This window comes from Miscanthus floridulus, chromosome 19 (assembly GCF_019320115.1).
Source record: "Miscanthus floridulus cultivar M001 chromosome 19, ASM1932011v1, whole genome shotgun sequence".
Lineage (NCBI taxonomy): Eukaryota > Viridiplantae > Streptophyta > Magnoliopsida > Poales > Poaceae > Miscanthus > Miscanthus floridulus.
The window spans coordinates 109,714,668-109,722,340 of record NC_089598.1 but is presented as its reverse complement, the minus strand read 5'-3'; the positions used below and the strand labels follow the sequence as shown (position 1 = coordinate 109,722,340).

At 50.5% G+C, this 7,673-nt stretch overlaps 1 protein-coding gene across 1 annotated transcript; it reads right to left on the bottom strand.

Moving 5' to 3' along the window:
* Positions 1-4,478: 4,478 nt before the first annotated feature.
* LOC136526598 (uncharacterized) lies at positions 4,479-7,079 on the bottom strand. Its single transcript, XM_066519215.1, has 3 exons — positions 6,540-7,079; positions 5,214-6,215; positions 4,479-5,096 (listed from the first exon to the last, which is right to left on the bottom strand). The coding sequence occupies exons 1-3, from the start codon at positions 7,077-7,079 to the stop codon at positions 4,479-4,481; spliced, it is 2,160 nt and encodes a 719-aa protein (XP_066375312.1).
* Positions 7,080-7,673: the final 594 nt, after the last annotated feature.

Below are 7,673 nucleotides of genomic sequence, written 5' to 3'. Positions count from 1 at the left end.
GGGAATGAACAAAGAGGAACAACAGCGTAACGCCTCTGTGCTTGCTTGTCACTCTCTCGTGTCACTCAGACAGTCACTGTACCACGTACCCATCCTGCCGTTCACTTTATTGGTATCACGTAGCCGATTTATTTTATTTATTTGAGGGAGTCTTGTGTTAGTTGAGAATTGATGTAAATATTTGTGAGTTTATGCCAGGGCCGTCTCCAGGTTTTGGGTCCCGAGAGAGAAATGTAAATTGGGGCCCTCAGTTGATCGGGGCTGGAATGCTGCATATGGCGCAACGGCAGAATTACGAAACGAGATCACAACGGCATGGCCTATGGGCTAACGGAGATACAGAGTCACGTAAAAGCGACTACGGTAATTGAAACATAGAGACTCGCAGTAATTGAGCCACTGGCCGGGGTCTAAATTTGCGGCCTTCTGTTTTTTGGGGACCCTGAGCGATTGCTCGCCTTGCTCATGGCCTTCAACGGCCCTAGTTTATGCTACCTTCGTCTCACATAGAGTGTCAACTTGTTTTTTTCATACGCCAATCAATCTTAAGTTTGACTGAATTTATAAAAAATATCAATATTTATTGTGCCAAATAAATATCAGTAGATTCATCATGCAATATATTTTATAGTAAATCTACATACTTGCACAGTCATTGCTCTTATATCGGAGAGTCACCGGTCCAAACTGGGTACTTCTCCCACCCTAAAAAGAATGTAATTCTCCTTTTCTGAAGACCGAAACAATTTTAAGTTTGACCAAATCGATAAAAAGAAAAACTAACATGTATGGAATAAGTATCCTGGAATAATCATGGAGTATTTTCATAATAAACTTATTTAGAGACATAGATGTTGATACTATTTTTTCTATAGTCTTGGTCAAACGTAGGAAAGTTTGACTTGTTCTAAACCTAGAACTGTATTTGTGTTTTCAAGGGAGCATATAGGGGAAAAACTATGGGAATTCAATTATTGATAGTGAACAATTATTGTGAAATTGAATGCCAAAATAAACCTAGACACATGAGAGTGAGAGAGAGAGCATGTGCAATGAGACCCCATCAAACGGTAAAAATAAAGGAAGCAGTGTAGTAATAAAGAAAAAGGGCCATCTCTGGTCAGTAATCGAAATGATCAAACTAAAGTACACCTTGAACCACACACATTCTGCGGTTGTTTAGCATGGAAGTAGTGCAGTAATTGACGCTGACAAGTGCGGCTACTATATAGTATAGTACTTTCTTGAAACTTGGACTTGAGGTTGACAACCATATGATTTTCTTACTTGAGTCCATAATACATTTTCTTTGCTGCTGTTCATGTGACGTGACAGCAAACCATACGACAAAGTATACAGGTAACAAAAACATATGCATGGGCCTCCACTCCGGCTGTTCCAGCGGCTGCACGCACTTCTCCTACTCCCTCCCTCTGATCCTAATCCTACTACATGCATTTTGCATGATGCGTATATATCCACGCACACAACCATTCGTAGCCATTTGGTTGTTGGTTAAGCTAGCTACGTGTACAGGCAGCAGTCTTATTGTTAGCGCTAGCTACTTATATATAGCTAGCTTAGGTCTTTGGTCTCTACCTAGTGGGTCCCGCCGCGCCCTATATATCATCTGTTGCTAGCTCCATGTACGCATTTGCCTCATGACGCAGCACCGTGTGCATAGTGAAAACCAACTCAAATCAAGTCCTTTCAGTTGAGCTAGTACGCTCTATGTATATATTGGAGACCAATAAGATGAGCCATAGCATGTGCAATATGTAACGTACGTTGTTTTTGCTCTAAGAACAAAATTACATGAGTGGATACTCAAGTTTTTATGCATCTCAACTGTGGTTGACATTTGTATTGTGTTAACAACCCACTCTCTCCGACGACTGCGACTCAGATAACTCCGGCAACTCTGCCGCCGCGGACCGACGAGGTCCCGGTTCCTTCTCAATATCTCAGTTCGTTCTTACAATTTCGATAATCCCCTTGCGTCTCTCCCCTGCTTATCTTAACTACTCTCCGCTCATGACACAACAGACACACGCCCATTCTGGGCCCTGGAACCTGGCATTCTTGCGGCGGCCTCGGATACTCCTCTTTGGCTGTTGGGCCTCTTGGGGACGGCCTAGGTGAGGAACGGTGACATCCCCCTCCCCTTGAGTTCCGGCGTGTCCCCACGCCGGCGCCGCCGGAAACTGTTGGCGGAGAGCTGCTTCGTCCTCCCACGTGGCCAGCTTGGTGTCGAAGCCAGACCACTTGATGAGCACTTGTGGAACCTCACCATCGTGCCTTGAGTGAAGACGACGCTGGAGCACAGCTTCTGGCACCTGGTGTTCGTCGTCGACGTCGGGGAGTGAAGGAAACACCGTGTACTTGCTTGAGGGAGCGGGCTTGAGCAGCGACACGTGGAATACCGGATGGATTGTCGACGAAGAAGGTAGCTTGAGCTTGTAGGCGACCGAGCCGATCTTGTCAATCACCTGGTATGGGCCGAAATAGCGGAAGGACAACTTCTGGTGAGCGCGAGGTGCAAGCGACGACTGCACGTACGGCTGGAGCTTGAGGTAGACGTAGTCGCCGATCTGGAATGACCGCTCGGAACGTCGCTTGTCGGCCTGGTGCTTCATGCGTTGCTGGGCTCGGAGAAGGTGTTGACGCACCGAAGACAGCATCGTGGCACGGTCGCCCAGCAGGGCATCCACTTCGGTAGAAGCTGAAACCGAATCAACAGAAAGACCGAAATGGCGAGGAGGATGTCCATACAATACCTCGAACGGAGACATATTGATGGAAGAATGATGGCTGGTGTTGTACCAGAACTCCGCCAAAGTAACATATTTGATCCATTTCCGTGGACATGAGCTGACGAAACAGCACAGGAACGTTTCCAAGCACTGGTTAACACGTTCGGTCTAGCCGTCCGTCTGCGGGTGGTATGCCGAACTCATAGCAAGTGTTGTATGGGAGAGGCGGAACAGCTCTCGCCAAAATAAGCTTGTGAAGATCTTGTCGCGGTCGCTGATGATGTGAGTTGGTAACCCGTGTAGGCGATAGATGTTATCGAAGAATGCCTGGGCAACTTGAGGAGCACTGAACGGGTGGGACAGCGGTATGAAATGCGCATATTTGCTGAACCGGTCCACCACCACTAGCAGACAATCAGCAGAACCAGAACGAGGTAGACCTTCTATGAAGTCCATAGATATGACTTGCCAAGACTCGGAGGGAACTGGGAGTGGGGCCAGTAGACCCGGGTACTTAGCACGATCCGGCTTGCCCTGGGCACATGTAGTGCAAGACTGGACATACTCCTTTACATCAGCCTTCATCCCACGCCAGGCTAACAGTTTCTTGACCTTGCTGAAAGTAACTGGGAACCCAGAGTGTCCGCCCACCGCGCTGGAATGCAGGGCAGAGATCAACTGCTGCTGAAGACCAGGGTTATGACCCACCCAGATGCGCCCTTTCTTGCGTAAGACGCCATTAGACAGTGAGAAAGGGGGATGAGCTTCTGGGGCCAAGAGTAGTTCTTGAATCAATTGAGTAGCAGCAGGATCTTTGTCATAGCCTGACACCACCGCAGCCAGCCATACCGGTGTTGATGAGGAGACGGCATTCAGTTGAGCTGGTGGAGAGGGATGACGAGAGAGAGCATCAGCCGCTTGATACATAGTGCCCGGCTTATAAATAATTGTGTACTGTAAGCCTACCAACTTGGTGTACAGCTTGAGTTGCCATGGGGTGTGTAATCTCTGGTCAGTAAGATGGACAAGACTACGTTGGTCTGTATAGATAATGAATGCGGCATGTTGAATATAAGATCGCCATTGCTCCACTGCCACAAGAACTGCCAAATACTCTTTTTCGTAAGTGGAGAGGCCACGAGTGCGAGGGCCGAGAGCTTTACTGACAAACGCAATCGGGTGAGCCTCCTGAATTAGCACTGCACCGACCCCAGCATCACTGGCATCTGTGTGGATCTGAAACTGCTTGGAGAAATCTGGCAAGGCTAGCACTGGAGCTGATATGAGTGCCTGCTGCAGGGTGATGAATGCCGCATCATGATCTGTAGTCCATATGAACAGAGTGCCCTTTTTAAGTAAATTTGTCAATGGTCGTGCCAATATAGCAAAGTGACGCACGAACTTCCTGTAGTAGCCAGCTAGGCCTAGAAAGCTGCGCAATTGCTTGCTGTCAGTTGGCACCGGCCACTTGCGGATTGATTCGACTTTGCTAGGATCCGTTGCAACTCCCGTGGCACTAATGACATGGCCCAAGTAAGCTATGCTTTGTTGTGCAAATCTGCATTTTGATAATTTGACCTGCCATTGATCCCGAGAAAGCAGGTCCAGCACCTGCCGGATATGACATAGATGGTCTGCGAGTGAGGAGCTAAATACCAGGATATCATCGAAGAAGACTAGCACACATTTACGCAGCAGAGGCCTCAGGGTAGTGTTCATGGCGCCCTAAAACGTGTTTGGTGCGCCGGTGAGACCAAATGACATGACAGAGTATTCAAATTGACCCCAATGAGTCTGGAATGCCGTTTTGTACTCTTCTCCGGGCGCCAGCCTGATCTGATTGAAACCAGCTCTCAAATCCAGCACAGAAAACCACTTGGCATGAGCTAGTTCATCGAGCAATTCGTCAATGACGGGTATGGGAAACTTAGACTTTACTATCAGGGCGTTGAGCATACGGTAATCGACACAGAGTCGCCAATCCCCAGTTTTTTTACGTACCAGAAGGACTGGAGATGAAAATGCACTGGTACTGGGGCGAATCAATCCAGAATGCAGCATCTCAGTTACTTGCCGCTCGATCTCAGACTTAAGTGCAGGAGCATAGCGATAAGGGCGAACTGACACTAGTTGTGCCCCTGGAACAAGTGGTATCTGGTGATCGCAAGCTCTGCGTGGAGGTAGACCAGACGGTTCAGCGAACACAGAAGCAAAGTCGTCCAATATGAGCTGCACTTCTGGCATAATATCAGACTGAGGACTGTCAGACGCATCACTTGTAATGTGATATACTTGGACTAAAGAATCTGCTGCCGAATGAGGATGCTGACCCCTGAGCAAGACCTGAATTGAGCCATATGGGATGCAAATCCACTTCTGCAGCTAGTGAACTTTCATAGGAGAGAAAGCCTCTAACCAATCCATGCCTATAATCATATCATAGGATCTCAGAGGGAGAACCTTGAGATTTGAATGGAACTCGTAGCCCTGTACCGACCATGCTGCCATAGGAATCTCTTGAGTGCACATAACAGAATTACCATCAGCAACATGTACAGTGATTGGGTTCCTCAGATCAGAAATACCATGCAACCTAGCAGACAGAGAAGAACTGACGAATGAGTTTGTACTGCCTGAATCCAGCAAAATCAAGATCGGATGACCCTGAATAGAGCCTTGGAACTGCATTGTTTTCCCAGTAGCGATCCCAGAATGAACTGCGGCAGACAACATGAAGGCCTGGGCTGGGACTACATCTGTTGGTTCTGTAACATCAATAGTTGCTGAGCTTCCCGGTGCCTCGAACTCATCCTGACAAACATCCCAGAGTTCCTGCAAGGCATGAAGTTGAACTTGAGGGGCACATCTGTGGCCCGGCTGCCAACGCTCCCCGCAACAGACACAGAGGCCTCTGGATCTGCGATAGTCGCGAAGAGACTGGAAACGTTCTTCGAGCGGCCGAGGATGGGTCTTGTGATCATCTTGAGGACGACGAGGTTGGACCGGCAGCCCCGCAGTACCCTGAGGTGGGGGACCGGCACGAGCAGGTGGAGGGGGCAGTGGGAGGGCGCCCCTTTGCACTTGCTGCTTGACGAACGGCGGAGCATGTAGCTGGCGCCCCTCACGACGCCAACGCGGTTCTGTCGCCTCCTCCTGCAACAAAGCCAAAATGCAGGCAGAATCCAAATCCTTGGGGCGTTGAACGAAAACAACAGCGCGGATGTCGTCACGAAGCCCATCGACAAAGCGAGTGACATATGCAATATGATCCGGGTTTGGTGTGTAAGCAGAGAGTTGTTCTATGAGGTCGACGAAACGATCCACATAGTCCTGAACTGTGGTGGTTTGGCGAATGTGGAGATAAGTGCGGAGGAGAAGCTCTTGCTGATCGCGGCAGAAGCGCTCGCGGATCATACGGCAGAAGGAGGGCCAGTCCACTCCGACGAGATTGCGCTCCACGGACTGAAACCAGCGACGCGCAGGACCGGTAAATTGCATAGTGGAACACTTGATCCACATCGATGGGTGAACGCCATACATATCGAAATAATTTTGTGCACAGGTCATCCAATATTGAGGATCGTCGCCGTTGAATTGGGGAAAATGCATTTTCGGTAGATGGCCGAGATCTGGGTGATGTGAACTGGAATTGCGTGGGTTAGGGGCTGGCGGGGGTGGATTGGGAGGCGGAAAATGCAGAGAATAATGGGGATCATGGTGAGGAGCGGCAAACATACCATTGGCCTGGGTCGGAGCTACGGTCGTTGCCGAACCGTAGTTCCTCACCCGTGTAGTCATCTCGACGTGGTGCCCGCTGGGCCAGTCGACCGTGGATCCGGCAAGTGGGCGCGCGGCGGTCAACTCGTGGGGCGCCGCCATCCAAGGAGGCGGCGGGCGCTGGTTATCGTGGTGCTTCAGTGCGCGGAGGTCGAAGCACACATCGTCGAGGTGGGCGTAGATCTCGGGCTGGCCGGCTTTGAGCTCCTCCACCACCTTCTCGAGGTCGGCCACGCGGTCGTCGCGTTCGTCGCCGCACTCGACGATGCGGATGCACTCAAGGTCGAAGATCTGGTGCTCGAGGTCAGAGACGCGCGACTCGAAGTGGCCTCCCCAGTTGTCCGCCACCACGGCGGCGGTATACTGAGAGGAGGCGAACTCCTCCAGCGACTCTAGGCGGGACTCGACGACGATGTCGCGCTGCTCGAGCGCGGAGGCCGCGTCCTGAAGGCGGCGGTCGATCCGCTCCCAGCGGTCGGCGGAGCGCGCATCCATCGCCTCGAATCGCGAGATCAGATCATCGAACGCCGACTTGCAAAGGGGATCCATCACTCCTCGCGAGCGCTGGAGGCGGGTGAAGTGGGGATGGGTGGGCGGCGCGGACTCCAGGACGCCGCAGCGCAAGGAACCCTGTCTCTGATACCAAGTATGTTAACAACCCACTCTCTCCGACGACTGCGACTCAGATAACTCCGGCAACTCTGCCGCCGCGGATCGACGAGGTCCCGGTTCCTTCTCAATATCTCAGTTTGTTCTTACAATTTCGATAATCCCCTTGCGTCTCTCCCCTGCTTATCTTAACTACTCTCCGCTCATGACACAACAGACACACGCCCATTCTGGGCCCTGGAACCTGGCATTCTTGCGGTGGCCTCGGATACTCCTCTTTGGCTGTTGGGCCTCTTGGGGACGGCCCAGGTGAGGAACGGTGACATATTGCTGCAGTGCAATATCAGCGAGTCCTTTTAGCGGTCTGATCGATGATGATAAAAAAAAGTTAATTAGAGCAACTAACCAGGGGCAGGTTACATGGACGATCTATGTCGTTTCAGTAAAAAGGGAGGATAATGGAAAGAATGTGCAAGTGTCGACAAGGCATCTCATCGATGAGAGTTGATCCAAACAGTGGAAAAGTTCAAATGT